This window comes from Mycteria americana, chromosome 1 (assembly GCF_035582795.1).
Source record: "Mycteria americana isolate JAX WOST 10 ecotype Jacksonville Zoo and Gardens chromosome 1, USCA_MyAme_1.0, whole genome shotgun sequence".
Classification (NCBI taxonomy): domain Eukaryota; kingdom Metazoa; phylum Chordata; class Aves; order Ciconiiformes; family Ciconiidae; genus Mycteria; species Mycteria americana.
The window spans coordinates 51,983,477-52,001,356 of NC_134365.1; the positions used below are offsets into that span (position 1 = coordinate 51,983,477).

At 38.3% G+C, this 17,880-nt stretch overlaps 1 protein-coding gene across 1 annotated transcript; it reads left to right on the top strand.

Moving 5' to 3' along the window:
- The first annotated feature begins 285 nt into the window (after nucleotides 1-285).
- METAP2 (methionyl aminopeptidase 2) lies at nucleotides 286-17,568 on the top strand. The gene is made up of 11 exons (XM_075497355.1): nucleotides 286-525; nucleotides 1,374-1,475; nucleotides 4,801-4,866; nucleotides 5,206-5,308; nucleotides 9,902-10,063; nucleotides 11,804-11,985; nucleotides 12,070-12,164; nucleotides 12,252-12,348; nucleotides 12,863-12,966; nucleotides 15,492-15,607; nucleotides 16,858-17,568. Exons 1-11 carry the CDS (start codon nucleotides 345-347, stop codon nucleotides 17,108-17,110), a joined length of 1,461 nt encoding a protein of 486 aa, XP_075353470.1. The 5' UTR covers nucleotides 286-344; the 3' UTR covers nucleotides 17,111-17,568.
- Nucleotides 17,569-17,880: the final 312 nt, after the last annotated feature.

Here is a 17,880-nt window from a genome sequence, read left to right on the forward strand (position 1 = left end):
GGCGCTCCGAGAGCACGGGCACGCTAGCAGCCGGCGGCCAGGCCCAGGGAGAGACGAGAGGCAGCGGGACGGCGGCAGGCCGCCGGGCACAGCCGCCGAACCCCCTCGTCCCCTCACAGGCCTTCCCCGCGCACCGGGGACGACGCGCCTGCGCGCCTGAGGGCGGGGCGGGGGGAGGAGGGAGGCGGTAGGAAGAGCTTCCCGCGCTGTTCCTCCTCCCCTCCCTGGCGGAGTCCTCCAGCCTTCCCGGCGTGCCCCGCGCTCACCATAGAGCGGAGGGCTGGCCCCGCCGCTCGTTCTCTCCTGCTCACACCGTGTGTGGGAGGCGGCGCGGCCGCGGCGACATGGCGGGCGTGGGGCAGGCGGGCAGCGCTGCCGCCGAGGCGGAGAAGCACCTCAACGGCGAGCTGCCGCCGGAGCCTGAGGACAAGGACGGCGCGGAGGGCGGCGCGGCGGGGCTCGGCGCGGAGGATGGTGCCAAGAAGAAGCGCAAGAAGAAGAAGAAGGGCAAAGCGGGCCCCGCGGGTAGGGGCCGGGCCGCGCCGGGACCCTCCGCTGACAGGCCGGGGGGGCGGCCTGAGGGGGCCGCGACCCGGCAGATCAGGCTTCATAGGCGGCAGCGGGCGGCTGTGGGTGGCTAAAAGGGTCCTACCGTGCGGGGCGCGGGTAGGGTGATGGGCGCCGCCGAGGCCGCTGTCCCGGCCCGTGGCGGCTGTGTGGGCTGAGGGGGATCCCCTCGGCGAGGAGGGGGCTGGCGGCTGCCGGGAGGATGCTGCTGCTGTTCAGCACTAGGGAAGCTGGGGCGAAGGAAGTCCTCCCTGCTGCGGTGCGCGCAGGAGAAGCTACCCCTTCCCTCATCCCCTCCTATGCCCTGAGGGGAGAAAGGCGTAAGGCTGCTGCTGTAAAAGTCATCCCGCATGATGGAGTCTCTGTACCCCCTCCCAAGTTCTCTAAGAGAGCAGGAGCAAGTCTGGGCATATAGTGTAAAGAAACTATGGTTTGGGTTTGTTTTAGCAGGCTAGCAGTTAGTGATGATCATGCTGTGCATTTATAATTATCTACTTCACGCCCATATTATCTCACAAGAGCAGGCTGCAGCTATGGCAAGAAGAATTAGTTACCCTGGCAGAAAAAAAATAATCAGAAGTGTCTGGATAACGCTACCTTTATATGCAAGTTTCAATAACAGTACCTGTCACTGTAGTACCCTGCAATCTTACACATGGGGTCTGCTTTAAAAAAAAAAAAGCAGCATGTGCTCTGGTATCTGTAGGACGAGTACCACATAGTATTTTTATAAAGTTTTGGGGGCTATTGTTTACTAATGTGGAGCTGTTCTTTTACTGTAAGTCATACTTTAATTTTACCAACAGGACAAGAAACAGATAAAGAAATGGAAGGTGCTCTTGATGATGTAGCAAAACAATTGGATAAGCAAGCACTGGAGGAGAAAGAAAAAGATGATGATGATGAAGGCAAGTGTAACTTATCTTTTCTCTTGACATTTCCAGTTTCGGCTTTGTCCTAGACTGTCATTTTAACAAATCTTTAGAGATGCCTTTTGGTTTGGGGTTTTTTGTTGTTTTTTTTTTTTTTTTGCTTGGGAGAGCTGAGGTCCAACTGTATATGCTTTCTACTTTTTTGGCAACAATTTAGCTGTCACACATGCATATATATAAAAAATAACAGGGATAACAGCTTTGTTAAAGTTTCTTGTTTTCAAGGATCTTATTACTGCAGGGAAACGTTTAGTTTAAGATAAGGTAAGCTATAAATCGTTCTCAGTTGTATTACCGTGGTCAGTATAAATTTACGTTCCAAATTATGTCTCTTATTCTTGGCTTAGAACAAAAAATACAGAGAAAATTTTAAGGGAGCATTTTAATTAATAGAAGGTCTTAGAGTCTTTACCAGTGACCTGAAACCTGTTCATCTGTAATCCTAATTTTTCATTAAAACTGAACTGGGGAGAGATTAATACACGAGCAAGGCATACACCTTGTGTCTTGCTTGTGCTAGACAGCTGATGTTCTAAGCAAGTGCCTTGGAAATGTCTGGTATTGAAATCCAGGCTAAATGCATCTTTTCTGTAGGAATATCAGATAAAAATGCTGTCTCTCCTTTGTTTTGATGAGTGGTTCTCAATAGAAATGGACATTTAAGAAAATACAGTTCTCCAGTTAGTAATTTGGTTTCCTTCTTGTGAATTAGCATTTAAAGTTGGCTTGGCACCCTAAAATGGTTCTTATTACTCTGCTTAGAAATCTTCTTAGTTGACTATTGCTGGAATTCATCATTCCATAATTTAATTTAATAAATTAGATATAGAAGTTTAAAAAAATGAAGTGTGATGGGATATATAAAATTACAAGTAAATTTATCTTTGAACATCATTAATCTATATATAGCATCCAGTTTTATGCAATTACTTTCTGTAGAAATATATTCTGATGGATTATTTCTTTTATGCTATATTTCAGGTTATGGAGTTGCAAGATAATTAATGCAATATATGCTTTGCCATTTTTGCAACTAAAGTAAGAAGTATTGAGGAAGATAGTGAAAACTTTATACAATGAAAAAAATTATTTGAAAATTATTAGTATAGTTATAGTTCCATCTCAGGAGAAATAACATTGTTAGTTGCAGATCAAGTGCTGTGTTCTTTTATGCTTTTCCCAGTATTAGCAATTAGTATTACAGTATTAGAAAGTATATAAAAAATATGAAGTGGTGCTATCACTGAAATAATCTTCCTTTTTTCCACATATTAGACTTGGATGTGTTTTTAGAAAAACTGTATTTTTTTGCAGAAAAATAATAATTGCTGTAAGTTTTTTGAAGAAAACTGTGTTCTTGCTTGGACTGGTTCTCACCACTTTCTATCTTAATTGTGTAGTTTCAGAGGTGTTGCTTAAGACATGGTGCTGCATTAGATTAAAACCAATAAAATAGCTACCTGCCCCCCCCCCCCCCTTTTTTTTTTCTTGATAAGCCCATAACTGAGAGGCCTCAGAAGTGAGACTGTATACCTGTTTGAAATCTGGGATAGATTAGAAAGTGCTTGTCAGACTTCCATTGCAGTATTAAAACATGCTGATAGATAACGTTTTTGCCTGATATTAGGCTAAGTTATTAAACAGCTATACCAAAATGGCGTAAGGTTGGGCTTCAGTTTTGCAAAGATCTTAAATTGCTTTTCTGGTGAAAATTTTTTTCATTACCAGCTAAATAACCTGAAGACAAACAAAGTATTGGCCAGATGCAGTAGTTATGTTTCTGGCAGCACAGTTAGTCTGCAGCAGTCTTCAAGGACATGAAAGCATAGGCCTGGTTAGTTTGGCTTGCAGTTGGCAGATTCACGTGCAGTGAAGTATGAAAGACACAATAAGCAGGTAGCAACAGCAACAACATTTAAGAAATGCTGTACTTTTTTTGCAGTTGAGGTCTAGTGTTTAAAAAAAAAAATAATCCAAAAATCACTGGGTGAATGAACTGGAGTCACGTCTAATTCATTTCTTGATGAATGGTTTGAGCACAGCTCAAGGCCAAGAGAAATGTGGCAAAGTTACCACATTTTAAAAAAATTTCTATGCGCTGTTAAGGATTTTCGGCTGCCTATGAAATATGGCTTGATGGAGAATCTGGTAGACTGGACTATGATGTAGTTACACTAGTAGTACAAGTTATACTTGCAATTTTTTACAAAAATTTAAAATAAAATACTTAATGCCGAAATGAGCTGGGAGGGGCAGGGGTGACACATTACTGAAATTTGCCCCAGCTGCAGGATTATAGCAGTCACTACAGCATAAAAACGCGGATGACACTGACTGTCATGAGAGGCTTGAAATCTAGTGACTGGAACAACTGGTCAGTGTTTTGGTTTGGTTTTTAAATAAATGAGCAAATACAAATTTCTGTATAAATGTATTTGAAACGGCAGTGCTTTGACTTGATTCTAAAAGTTCTTTCAATTTTGCTTTTTGTTTTAGATAAAAATAAATGTTCTAAATGTGGATGACTAGTACTTACCCATTTTGAAATGAACTTGTAGTTGGGTCCAGCAGGTTTAGTTAGATGGTATCACATTAGATAAATACTTCATTGTGTATGAAGTAACTAAGCATTAGATGTAGCCAAACACGGAGTCCACAGGGTTGCTCTTAACTCTCAAATGTGACTGTAACATGGTGTAGCGATTCTTGGTGTTTACATGCTGTGCTCTGTGAAAACCTCTCACCGGTACATCCCACACGCAGTAGTTTTGCTCAGTGCTGGTTGTGACTTTCCCTGTTATCTCCAGATTAAACTCATCCTGACCTAAGTGCTGTCATCTTGTTTGGGTTTTTTATCTTTCCAGATGCATTAAGTTCCTTTAGCTGAAGCATCAGAAGGTGTGTTTGAAGCAGTAGTTCCTAGCTTTGTGTTAGCTGTTGTGTCTAATACAGTTCTGTCTCATGCCCTCCCCCAACCCCAGGCATCTTTTTGGGTGAATTGAAAATAGAGGAATTTGGAGTAGGACTTTCTGAAAACTCTTTCCCTGAGCTTCTTTTTTTCTCTGTTTGGTGATATGTTTAAGTCATCAACTTTAGAAAGTATTTTCTTAGGTCTGTGTTTGGTGTAGGGACTGAAAATGCTAATGGTTTGGTGGCAGCTTCTAGCTGTTGTCTTTTAATCCATTAAATTCTGCTGTGAAAGAAGTGTTTCCAGATAGTCCAGATGGTTTTGTGTCTCATTCAAAATTCTGTGGTTATTTAAGGTTATTTTATGTTCACCTGAGCACTTTCTTTTCTGTAGATGGAGAGGGTGAAGGAGATGGAGCAACAGGGAAGAAGAAGAAGAAGAAGAAAAAGAAGAAAGGACGTAGGTATCAAGCACAAAAATAAAGATAGACTGCATGAATATTTGGTATAAGCATGTGTAAGTGCTGTTCTTGGCAGTTGAAACAAATTTTGGGTGCCGGTTTGGGTTTGTAGACTAAGTCTGGCTGAGTTTTCTTCTTTCTGGTATCCCTGAATGCCACCTTGAGCATTGGCCAAATAAAGTTATATGAAGACATCATTATACGATGTCTTGGTAGAAGCCCAAATTCTAGTAAGGGGATCTTAAGTAACTTGTGCCATTTAACTTTTATGGTTGAAATAAGATACTTAGTATTTCCAGTGTACCATATGTAAAACTTTCTTAAATTATACTCAACAGCTAAGGTCCAGACAGATCCACCTTCTATTCCAATATGTGAGCTATTTCCCAGCAACATATTCCCAAAGGGAGAAGAATGTGAATACCCACCAACACAAGATGGGTGAGTGTTTTAAGCTTAAAAAATAAACGCTGTCATCTGGATGTGCTGAATTGCAAAACTGTTAATGTACAACTAAATGGACAAAGTGAGTTGTAATGTGCTTTCCCTCCCCACCCCCCCCTTTTTTTTAACTGGATCATCTAAGAACTTAATGAATAGAAGTCTTTGGGCCAGAAATGTTCCTCCTTCCCTACCCTTTTAATTATGGTATAGCCTGTATGAGCTGAATTGCCATGAGGCAGGGGACCAACAGGATTTCAATAGGCAGCCTGTAAGAAAAATAACTCGGTTCTAATTCAGACCATAAGGTTTAAAACTTAGGGAGATGAGACACCATTATACAGCAGTTTTGGGGGCATCTAGATGTCAGCTTCTTGTTATTTTTATTTATTTATTTTTTGGTAGAGACATGTCAATCTCTGAGTATGAGACAGTTTAGTTTAAAAGCCTAAGTGGTATATTCTGCACTTATCTTCTTTTTGTTTGTATGAATATATAGTTGTTAGAACCTAAACTGTTTTTTATAATTCATAGTGAAGTGGGAATAATGTGTAATTTTACTAAACAAGCAACAGCTTCTAGTGGTTTACTGGAACAAAGATCTGCATCCTTACATTTTCATAGGGTCCTACTATTTCCTTATGCTTTGTTAGGTACTAGGATATACCAGCTTGACTGAGTCTCCTGATTTTTCCTACATGAAGTGTTGTGGAAGGTCATGTTTTACTGGGGGGGAGGGGGAGGCGGGGCGGGGCAGGGTGTGGAATTAACTTGAATTGCATGAAAATCTGAATGAAAAGACCAGGTATTACTGAAAAATTCCCAGGAAATTGTGAATCAAAACTCTGAAAAAATAGTTTAAACCAAAGTGGGGGGGGGGGCGAAGTAGATAAACATTTATATTTCTGAAAGCATTGTTTAGTTTTCAATGACTTTTTTTTTCCAGAATCAAATTACTTTGAAACATTTATTGGTTGTTTAAAGTCAATGCCTGTTTCTCATAGAGAGTAGGCAACATACTTAAGAGTCTAGTACATCCTATAAATTGTGTTCAGATATTCACAAATAATATGGTTTCATTTTTATGAGATTAAAATTTGGTTTTGAGGAAACCTGTTCTTCTTTTTAATGACTTCAATTTGATCACAAGGTGTGCTCATATTTATTTATAAATGACTGCCTTGTTTGTATGCACAATATTAGCATGCTAATGAAGGACTTTCACGGGGTTGTCCTGATGAGCTGATCCAGGAGTGATTCTTTCATGCTTAAGAGTTAAATGTTTGTCTGTATATGCATATGCCACATTCAGAAAGACATGATATAAGCAATCCAGGAAATTAGATTATAAATATCTTAAGCATGTTCATGGTTTATTAACAAATGACACACTATTTTTACATCTCTGTTATGTATCCAGCTATTGAAGATTAGATGTTTTACTCTGGGTTCACTGCTATTCATTTGAAAGGAAAAAAAATAAAACACAAACCAACAAAACCAAACCACCTTTTCTAAGAGGATTTAAGTGGGGCATCTTTTCTGTAACAAGAATGTTCTGTTGTAGAAGAAGAATATACTCTTCTAAGGAACCTGAAATAGTTTCTTTATATAATTTGCTTAAGCAAATACATGCTTAGTGTTGTTCATAACTTAGATATCTTAACTCTTATGATGCTACTTCAGCATTTCCTAACATAAGCAGCTACTTAAATTAGTAGCTGACATGAATGCTTAGATATTTCCTATTCTGAATAATATTTTCATTTTATATATTGGTGAAGCATTTTTGTGACGCTTCTCTTATTCATGCTGAGGTCAGTAGGGTTTTGTCTTTGATTTTTTTAAAGAGTTGCACTTCTAATCTTAACTCTTGATGTCACATGCTTTCTAAAGTTACCTCTCCTCAACCTAGAATTGTGTATTTTGTGCAGGAAGTTGAACTAGAAGTGGGTATCATTCAATTTTCAGGGGAAAAAATTGCAGAGGATCAGTTCTTACATAGGCAACAGACTTACAGCTTTGATATAAAAATATCTCAGGTGTTTAGTTCTGTTTGAAGGCTTGTGTTTTTTTGTTGAAGACACCTGGATTTGAAATGATGCAACAGAGAGGGTGGAAAAGCTATAAGCAATATTTCATGATACACTGATTTTGTTAAAGTGGGATTAAGGATTTCTTGTCCCTGCCTGCTTGTTTCTGCCCCAGTGCTATTATCTGGGTTAGAATAATCTGGGGGAGTTATTTTCTGGAATTCTTATCTTTGATCACTGAAATCTAGGTTACAGCATAATCCTATAAAGATTTGTACTAGTGAAAACTGGGGCTGTGAACTGGAGTGAAAAGATGGGAACAAATGGCTTGGAGGTGAACTTCTTAAGCTGATTTATGTGGTAGCCAGCACATTAGGAAACTGTCCTCAGAAAAGCTTGCTAGCTCATGTACCTGTTGGAGGACTTGATGTTTGGTGCCAGACCTTTATCTGATCAATTGATTTTTCACATGTCCTGAAGTGCTTAGGCTCAAACAGGATTTCTTGTCGCCTCCTTTCCTGAGCTCCCAGATGGCAATGGTGCACCTTTGGCAGCAAAATGCTTTGGGTCTGATACAGTATTTTTAAATGTAGAGGCTATTTTGTCCCCCAGTTGTCTTGCATGGAGTGACTATATGCTGAAGTACAGCAGGATAGAGTGAGGACGGCTTCCTGCCAGTTTGCTGGGGTTTGCACTTAAGTCTGTGACTGATGGCAGAGCAGCTGCCCAGACTCTGTCAGCCACTCTTGCTACCAGAGGGTGTTCCCTGCTGGAATCCAGAGCAGTCTGAAAGGATCCTCGAGTCCCTCTCCCCACTTTTTTCTGCAGTATACCTTTTCCATCTTCTTGTGCCATGACTACTATGCTGGCAGTAGTCCAATTTCCAAGTGCAGTAAGGAGACTCGGGTGTTGCAGCCTGTTGCTTTTTTTTTTTTTTTGGTGGAATTTACCAGTGTTAAGGCAAATTCTAAGAGTAGTACATGTGATGCTTGCTATTGGAGCAAGAAAAGTGCTCAGAAAAGTAAGCATGGGATTTCTCCTTCACACTGTTGTTACTTTATCTGAAAAGGAGGAGGAAGTTCAAGGGAAACAAGCAAAAGGGTCTCAAAATACTTGGATCCTCTGGTCATTGTGAGAAAAATTTTATGGAATAGCCTGTCATCCTTCTTTATCTTTTCAACTCTGCTTTAGGATTGCAGGCTTCTTAACACTAAGTAAATACTCAGTTCAAAACACAGCAAAATTGCAGGGCATGGTCTCTTGGCTCACTCATACCTGTTTTTTGGCTGTGAAGGAAATTCTTGGAGTGGAGCCAAGTTCAATGGCTATGAAACAGGTAAGTAGCTACACTTTTGGATTTCAAAAAGTAATCCTGTAACTCTGCATATTCAGTTGTTTGCTTAGAATCAGCTCACGTACATAAAGGTAAAAGTTAATTTCTAAATTTGGAACCTTTGGCGTAGTCCATCTTGTCCATGCTCCCTTTTCTTTTATGACCCACTGACCAGGATGTGCAGCTATGTATTGTTTTTAGTAGTATTTGTCTTGCATAGCATGTACGGAGTTCTTTGAGCATCATTACAGGGCTCCAGCTTCACCATTTGAAGGGTATCTCTACTTTGTAGTCAGAAGAGTAGTCTTTTAGTTAAGTTCTGACAGGTGCTGGAGTGCTTAAATTACTTTTTTGTTTGTTTGCTTTCTTGGAACCCTAGTTGTGTGGCTTCATGCATTAAAAAATATATTCAAAACTAATCTTATATTTAGTCTTGTATTGAAAATTATTCTTGTATTTGTTCTGTGAACCTACCGAAGAGCCAAAATGAGTGGTATTCTCCTGGAACAAATGTTAATTCACTATCCACCAAATCTAGAAAGTAACTTTCTGGCATGTGTCATAGTTACTATGCACTGTGTTAGGTGTTGTTACCTAAATACTCTGAGGATGAGTGAAAGTAATACTGGAACTGCCAGCTCTTAAATTTTGAATAAGCTTATTGTCTTTGTGTCAGCAACAGTTTCTGGGCCAAGTAGCTACACTACAGTGTAGCTGAGATTCTTCTCCATACAGGAAGAGCACTGTCTGAATGAGTAAGAGTGTGCAAAAAGTAAACTTTTTGCATGAGCAGAGCATGTTGCCCTGCTAAACTCAAGGTAGAATTGAGGCATTGATATGAATTTTATATGCCTGTTCTGTCTTTTTGAAAAGTATTATGCATCCTGCAAGCACAGTGCTTCTCTGGGCTTTTGGGAGGTTTGGGAGGTAAGGCTTTTGAAAATGTAAAGGGAATAATATGGTTCGTGGTCTAACTGAGTTAAATTTCTGTGTATACATAATGTTTTTGCTGCAATGTAACTACCTTTCACAGGTGCCAGTCTGTGGTGCTGGTAGATTTTTATAGGCTTCCTTTATTCTGAAAATTTTATAAATCAGGATCTTTTCTGTTGCACAGGGGAATATAGGCCTGACTGGTTAATAAATGCTTTGCAGGCTTTGGACAGAAGTTGTAATGACTACTGTGATTATAGTAACTTTTCATTACACACTTTATTTATTTTGAAGGCGAACTGCTGCTTGGAGAACAACTAGTGAAGAAAAGAAAGCACTAGACCAAGCCAGTGAGGAAACCTGGAATGATTTTCGGGAGGCTGCAGAGGCACACAGACAAGTGAGGAAATATGTTATGAGCTGGATAAAACCTGGAATGACAATGATAGAAATCTGGTGAGGACACAGATCTTCTCAAAGACCTCTGCTGTAGACTTTTCTTGTTTCTCCAGCGGGGGAGGGATTTAGTCTCAATTTGGTGTGCTTAATTGACTGTGTCATGAGTGTTGGGAGAGATTTCTGTTTGAAGTATGCAACCAGTATCCCCAATTATTTCTTTTAAGTTTGCCCTTATAACATATTCTTAGCTTATGCAGCTTTACAGGGCCTGGGATCATACTGAATTTCAAACTAAGCTTTCAGTTAATGTTCACTTATTTTGAGCATGTGCTTGATTTTAATGTTTTGTGCCCTGGATACTCTTGCACATAAGTTCTGCAAGCGGTGCTGAGGGAAGCAGCAGTAGCAGTAGTAAACATCCTGGCTTTTGCCAGAATTGTCAGTGAAATGCTGTGTGGATGAGCAACGCAGGTGCTGTCTGAGGCTGGGAGTTGGCAAAGAGGCATAAAAACAGCATGGCCTGCGTACTCAGTTCAGGGCAGGAAGATTTTGTCTGTGTTTAGTCTCCACTGACTGATGTTTCTGGAGAAACACAATGTTCCTTTGTGTTGTTCTCAGTTGATAATCCATTTGCTCAGTTATTTAAGATAAACATGAGTTTGATTAAGGTAAAGTTTAAAGAAATAATTAGCCTGGACTGATTCTCTTGACTCTTCCAACTATTGCTTTCTGTCCTTCAGTTTATCTAGGGTGAATATCTACTGTCCAAGTACTACACTGATCCAGGACAGTTTAGCTTCCAAAATCAGGTGCTTTCAGCCTGCTATGACTGAGGACTGTGCTGACAAGAGTAGGATAGTAAGAAAGCTAATCAGAGTTGATTCTCAAGGTAACTGTGAGAGGATAACGGAAAGAAATAATATACCATCAAGGAAAGTGGAAGAAAGACAGCTGCCTTAATAATCACTAGTCTGGCTGAAACAAACATGTCATATTGAATTATACAGTTTGACTGTTACAGTTAAAAGCAATAATTTTCTCAAAACATGACTTTTCCTAAAAGTACCTCAGGCTATGGGGACTTGCCTATTAAAATAAGCTCTCTTCTTTTTCCAGATTGCTCTGAGTGAATAGCTTGCTTAAATAAAATCAGAGTATGGTGCACTGATGTGAGCTGCAGTTTACATCATTCACTGCCACTATAGGAGTATGCACTGGTGGACATCTGTAGCTTTCCAGTAGCTAACAGCTTGAGAGTAGACAAAAACCAAGAACAAATGCTAGTCTCATAAGGTTTAATTTTATCACAGTTATTGTTTAAATTTAAAAAAAATTATTTTCCTTCTTTAATTAGATTTTTTTTTTTTATAAATGAGGACTATACTATTGCCTATTTTTTTTTTCTTTTAAATCCCAGTAATTGAAAAATGCATTTAATTTGCCTAAACTTTACTTGTATAACCTCTGCTGCTCAGGAAGAATGGGTTAAATGTCACTTGTAAAGGATGGATATTTTAAATTTAGAGTAAAAACACTAGTGAAGTACTCAATTTTGCCCAAGAAAGAGTAGAAGAAACAACACGAAGAACTGAAGATCGTTATGTTATACTTATGTTTTCCAGTCTAGGGTCTCCTTCTAGTTAGCATACAAGTAGTTTAAGATTTCAAATTAAAACATTTGCTTGAATATTTTTCTGAGGTTTTATCCTTGCATTGATTGTATTTGAAGTCGTCATAAGAAATATTAATGACAACTGTTATGTTCTTTTTTAATTCTCCCTCCCCTCTGCCTTTTAGTGAAAAACTAGAAGACTGCTCACGTAAGCTGATAAAGGAAAATGGTTTAAATGCAGGTCTTGCATTTCCTACTGGATGCTCTCTGAATAATTGTGCCGCCCACTACACTCCCAATGCTGGAGATCCAACAGTCCTTCAGTACGATGATATTTGCAAAATAGATTTTGGGACACATATTAGTGGTTAGTTTTCATTTATGAATTAAAATTTTGAGAACATTCTTCAGTGCAAAGACTATGAAGCTAATTAACTTCTGCTGATTTCAGGTCGTATTATTGACTGTGCTTTTACAGTCACATTCAATCCAAAATATGACAGACTATTACAAGCTGTAAAGGATGCCACAAATACTGGAATAAAGGTATGATCGTTATGTAAGTCATTTACCAAGTTTTTTTACAGCAAACTTTGCAATTATTTTCCATTTACATTTGCACTTTATTTTCAGTGTGCTGGAATAGACGTACGTCTCTGTGATGTGGGGGAGGCCATACAAGAAGTTATGGAGTCTTACGAGGTTGAAATTGATGGCAAAACATACCAAGGCAAGTTCTTTTCTTTATATAAGGATGGTTGCTCTTAGAGTGTATGTATTTGTACAAATATTGATTTATTTGTATCATATTGAAAAGACCTCTGTACTAGAAGTATGGTCTGAGTGACTTGCATAAATACGTGTTTCTGGCTGGCTTGCCATTCTTCTGGGGGAATATTCTTGGCTTATCCTTCCAAGTATTGTATCCTTAACAGATAACATGGAGGCTAAACAACGGTTTCAAAATGTACAAATTATTTGGTACCTGCTGTTTAGCTTTATTAATAAACTTTTGTTAACTGTTGGAGTTGCTAGTCTTTAATAATGAAATTTTGATGTAGCATACAAAACTAACTTGTGTCTTAGCTGGAATTTGTACAAGATGCGTGAATAGTTTTGTGTTTAGTTCCTCTGCACTATGATGAGTCGCTGTTGTACTTTCAGTATGGGCTAACAAACCAAATTGCTTTAAAGGGTTTAACATGTTAGGAAATTGCCTGTAATATTAATGTTTTCTTCAAAAGTGAAACCAATTCGCAATTTGAATGGACACTCGATTGGGCCATATAGGATACATGCTGGAAAAACGGTGCCCATTGTGAAAGGAGGAGAAGCCACAAGAATGGAGGTAAATGTTATCTTAAATCTTTCTGTTAAGTTTCCTCAACTGTCACTGAAAGAATAATATTTCCTGTGCAGTCCTAATGTGTGGTGTTTGTGATCCTGGTGGATAATAGCAGCAGAGGAAAAACTTTGCTGTACTTTATAGTGTTCCTGTAAAGGAGTGATCACTCTTGTTTCATCTCAGTGGCTTCTCCATTTATCCCTGGAGTGTTCTGGTATCTAACACTTTCTGAAATTGAAGCCTTGGAACCCTACTATTTAAAAAACAAACAAACAAAAAAAACCCCAGACAAACAAAAACAAACAAACAAAAAAACCCAAACCTGACTAAACAACAAAAAACCCCCCCTTGAAATCTGAATGGCCTTAGCAGAGCTTATGGAAATGCTTGCATATTTATTTCTCGATGTGTATATGTTACTTAAATGCAGTGTTGGAATGTGGCACTTAGGAATGTTGCACTGAGGAGCAGGGAAAAGGACAGAAATTCAGATTTTGGGGTGAACTTGAGGTATGAGAGTTTTCCTGAAAGGTGTTTGGACTTGCCAGTCATTCACAATTTCCTTGTTTGCTCACTCTGCAATTAAAAAGACAAAATAACGATCTTCTCTTGCTCAGGTAATTCTTGAGAAATATCTCTGTAATGTTGTAGCTTTGGATGACTTTTTGCAAGTACAGTTAGATATGATATCTTTCTTGAAAAGCTTCCAGTGCAGTTTTTCTTTGCAGATACAAAATAATTAAGTATATTTCTAGTTTAATATGAGAGGCTAGATGAAAGATGTCGTTTGAATAGTGTTTTGGAGCAGGGAAGAGAAATTGCTGTAAACGATGTGGCAAACTATACCAATGGGAAAGGCAGTATTAAAATACGTAACCTGAGATTTAGCCACCATTTTGATGTAAGCTTGTGTTCTAACAAGATAAGAAGGCTTATTTTAAAGATTGGTAATGAGATAAGAAGCTTTTGCTTTCATCCTAAGCCTGATCACTGATCAGGAATGATCACTGGTAAGCCTATCAGAGTAGATAAGACTTCTAAGTGCTGAATAGGGACAGGTGTGGTCTGGACAGGATTGTTTTTTGAGGTAGGCTCACTCTAGTCACCTAAAACTTGTGTCATAATTGTTGATTCCCTTGTTAATGATGAGAGCAAAAAGACAAAGTTTTAACTATCATCTTATCTATAGGAGTGTGCAAAGGGATTGAAGGGTATTGGAAAAGGAAAGTAGAAAAAGCTTGTGTGCCCTCCTTGTTTTAGCTTAGTGAATGGTTAGGTCTTGTATATCATCCATCATCAGTATATTACTAGTATAAAACTTAAGTGTTCTTTAAGCAAATCTTACTTAAAGATTACAGAGCTTTGAGATTGTTTTAATTGAATATCCAGACACTGGGGAGAAGACATTTTTTATTTTCTTCAGCTTCTGTAGGTTATTTAGGACAGAATCCTACATCGTTAAAGACAGCGAGTTTTGCCAATGAAGAATGTGGAGCATAGCCAAGCTCTTACTGTACTGTGCTAATTATAGTATCAAACTACGATCCAATGATTTTTTTGTGATGGAGAGAAATATAGCCTCTGACAATCCTTATTCTGAAAAAGTGGGTGTAAAGTGAAATTTTTTTTTTGTGGCGTTGTGTGTGGGGTTTTGTGCTTTTGTGTTTGTTTTTTTTTTTAATTTAAATGAAATCAGTTGAATATTCAGGGGCATCTTTAAGAGTTTGTCTTGAATTTGAAGCCTGTGTCACTGTTTTTCATACAGCTGCTTATTTTTGGGCTGTGACTTTCAAAGTAGCTTAATAAACTGAACAAACCCCAGCTCCTGCTGTCTGTTAATGTTTGGTGCCCTATCTTAAGTCCCTTTCACAGTCCTACCGTTAAGGATATGTGAATGCACTTGGCAGAAATGAGTTTATATAATGGCATTTCAGTACGTTCTTGGCTAGAATTTTGATAATGCCCTTGCAGATATATATCACCTTCATTTCTTGAAGAAATTCATCTTGTGGAGTGGAAATGAGCAGGTTAAGGGTTTATACTAGCAGCTGTTACCAGAAAATTCTTGCAGAAATTGGGCAGAAAGTTCTTCAGTGCAGTAAGTCTCTGTAATCAACATCTATTTGCTATGTCTAAGCTATACATTTCCTAGGACTTCTATCTGAATAGCAAAGGAGAATTACTTCCAGTTAGCAAATGTTTTGCAGCAGAATGTAGTTTCTTAGCTATGTTAGATGTATGCTTTGACGGTGTTTTAACTTTGAGTAATTGTGACTAGAAATGTGCTGCATTTATGGCTTGAAACAAATAAAATGGTACTAACATAAATAGCTGATGATTTGGAGATGTCTGTAACTTTACTGTGTGAAATCTCCGTATTGAATTTTTCTCTGCATTGATTTGGTGCTTGAATCTGTTCACATTTAATTACTTGTATTCAGAAGTTGTTATACTGAGATCATTATATCAGACTGGCCCAATGTCACTTACTTCATATTGCAACGTGTTCCCTTTTTTTCTCTCCTTAGGAAGGTGAAGTATATGCTATAGAAACCTTCGGTAGCACAGGAAAAGGTGTTGTTCATGATGATATGGAGTGTTCTCACTATATGAAGAACTTTGATGTTGGGCACGTGCCAATAAGGTTGGATTTTGTTGTTTTTTTGTTGGCATATTGTGCTAGAGCTACCACCCTCTTAGGGTTCAAATTTGAGATGGGTTCTTCGCTAATTAATAGGACTGTCAGAGGACTCAAAGGGTGGTGTTAGCAATGTTCTTGTTATGAAATATGCTCGGATTGTAAATCTGGAACAATATGGAATTATTCCAAAGAATCTGGAAATGGAGAAAATACATTATTATGTCTTCAGAAATCTAGATTGTTTTTAACAATCTTCCTATCACTAGTAATTTTTGTATAATTAATAATGTATAAATTATGTTTGTATATTAGTCTCTATATTAAATGTATAGATTTTTTTAATCAACATCTGTATTATGGTTGTGTGGCACAATCTTTGTCTTAGTACTGTTCCCAGAATATATCAAGCTATTCATGTCATCTGTTTTGTTTGTATGCATATTTTGTGGGTTTTAAGTTCTTGTTTCAGCATATTGCTATAAAATGAAATAGATTATTAATTTTCAGTTTTCACTGGGATTGCATTTTGGCATTTCTGGGAGTGCAGCATATTTTCTGAAGTGAAGGCTATTAACGTTAGAAATGTAGCAGGCAGACATGCTTTTCCAGATAGCTCTGTTTTGTCTCTGTAGAACAATTTAGTAATACGAAAAAGGTGAGGGGGTGGAGAATTAGCTTAAGGGTTGGAAAGGCACTGCTTATGCTTGGAAATAAGTTTGTTTATTTTAAGCAGATCTATAAACCTCTAATTCTTAGGCTTATATATTGTAAGAAGGATGAATAAAAAGCTTACCAAGTATTTGACTTCAGAAGTAAAACTTCAGAGTTTTAAGCCAACAAGCTTATGCCTAAATTAGTTCCGATTATTAACCACTTTGGATCAGGAAGAATTCTGTTTTTCTTTATTAAATGAATCATCCTTTTATTATTTAAAAGAAAGATTCTTGTCACTGCATTTAGTTTTGCTTGTGTAGTTAGATGCAGATATGTTCACAATCTAACTTCCCCTATTTGAAATGGATGGCCAGGGTGTTTGGCAGCATTCAGATTTGTTTTGAAGGATCTCTTTTTGCAGGAGGAAAATGCACTTTCTTTTGTGAACAGAACACCTGATTGATGTAGAAAGACATCCCGAGATGTCTTAAAATACCTTGAAATCTAACCTTTTTCTTAATTGGTGCATTTTATTTCTGTAGTGAATGCTTGCTGGTGATACCTCTTTCTTCTCAAATATGTTGTTCTTTTTTCTGCAGGCTTCCAAGAGCAAAACACTTGCTAAATGTTATCAATGAAAACTTTGGTACTCTTGCCTTCTGCCGCAGATGGCTAGATCGCCTGGGAGAGAGTAAATACCTAATGGCGTTGAAGAACCTGTGCGACTTGGGTATAGTGGATCCATATCCTCCCTTATGCGACATTAAAGGCTCATACACAGCACAGTTTGAGCATACTATACTGTTGCGCCCAACGTGCAAGGAGGTTGTCAGCAGAGGAGATGACTACTAAACTCAAAGCCACCTCAGCACCTTTACACTCTAGGCTTTGTTGGAACATACTATACCAGAATTAATTTGCAACATATTGTCTGTTTTAACAGTGGACTGATGTAATACTTTCCATATTTGGAAAGGAAGGAATTTAATCAAAGGCAAGTCTTCTAATGTAACTAACCAAGGAAAAAGCTTTCAGGCCTTTAGAAATATTTCAAAAGTTACTTATTTTTTCTGTTCAGGGAAATACGTGCTATAAAGCTCAATTTTTAGTTTGGAATGAGTTATACATTTTGTTTTGAACATTTATGATAAAAGATGCTTTTCAAATATTTATATTACCATATTCCTACTTGAATGCTTTGAATGACTACACCTGATTTCTGCGCCCAAGTCCTCTATGATATTGCCTTTTAAACTTCCTGGAATCCATTTTGTAAAAAATAAAGACAAATTTTCAGATCTAAAAATATATATACTTTTTAGAAGTCTGGTGATGATTCTGGCCAGGAGTCTGCTGGGAAACTGCTCTATTAAATATTTTACAAACTTGATTTGCCATTTCTTGTCTTGAAACTGGACCTGTCTCACCCTTAATGTGAAACTTTGCCTTTTAGTGCTTATTTAAATAGTCTTGTCAGTGCTGGAATACAGGGCAAGAAGTCATCAACTCTTTGCAGGACAGAATGTGACTTCAGTAGAGATGCGTGGTGTAATTTGGCTTTGAGTGCCACTCTTTGGCTTAGACTTTATCTGTATTTGGAACATGTCAGATGCATTTCGTGG

Excerpts from the sequence above, each read along its gene's own strand:
- METAP2 (XM_075497355.1), top strand. The coding sequence starts at position 345 with ATGGCGGGCGTGGGGCAGGCGGGCAGCGCTGCCGCCGAGGCGGAGAAG. Across the intron at positions 4,867-5,205 it reads GAAGAAAAAGAAGAAAGGAC|CTAAGGTCCAGACAGATCCA; the intron begins GTAGGTATCAAG and ends TATACTCAACAG. Across the intron at positions 10,064-11,803 it reads ATGACAATGATAGAAATCTG|TGAAAAACTAGAAGACTGCT; the intron begins GTGAGGACACAG and ends TCTGCCTTTTAG.